The sequence below is a fragment of the Priapulus caudatus genome, unplaced genomic scaffold (genome assembly GCF_000485595.1).
Source record: "Priapulus caudatus unplaced genomic scaffold, Priapulus_caudatus-5.0.1 Scaffold49335, whole genome shotgun sequence".
Lineage (NCBI taxonomy): Eukaryota > Metazoa > Priapulida > Priapulimorpha > Priapulimorphida > Priapulidae > Priapulus > Priapulus caudatus.
The window spans coordinates 1-246 of record NW_014626395.1 but is presented as its reverse complement, the minus strand read 5'-3'; the positions used below and the strand labels follow the sequence as shown (position 1 = coordinate 246).

General features: G+C 56.5%; 1 protein-coding gene across 1 annotated transcript; it reads right to left on the bottom strand.

Moving 5' to 3' along the window:
• Positions 1-66: 66 nt before the first annotated feature.
• LOC106820653 (proline-rich protein 1-like) lies at positions 67-239 on the bottom strand (the record flags this gene model as incomplete). Its single annotated transcript, XM_014825156.1, has 1 exon — positions 67-239. A coding segment is annotated over one exon (173 nt), but the record flags the coding sequence as incomplete, so codon positions are not given.
• Positions 240-246: the final 7 nt, after the last annotated feature.

The window sequence follows — 246 nt, the reverse complement described above, 5'->3', positions numbered from 1 at the left end:
GGGAGAGAGTACAGGAGAGAATACAGGGGAGAGAGTACAGGGGAGAGAGTACAGGGGAGAGAGTACAGGGGAGAGAGTACAGGGGAGAGTACAGGGGAGAGAGTACAGGGGAGAGGGTACAGGGGAGAGAGTACAGGGGAGAGAGTACAGGGGAGAGAGTACAGGAGGAGAGAGTGCAGGGGAGAGAGTACAGGAGGAGATAGTACAGGGGAGAGGGTACATGGGAGAGAGTACAGGGGAGAGAGT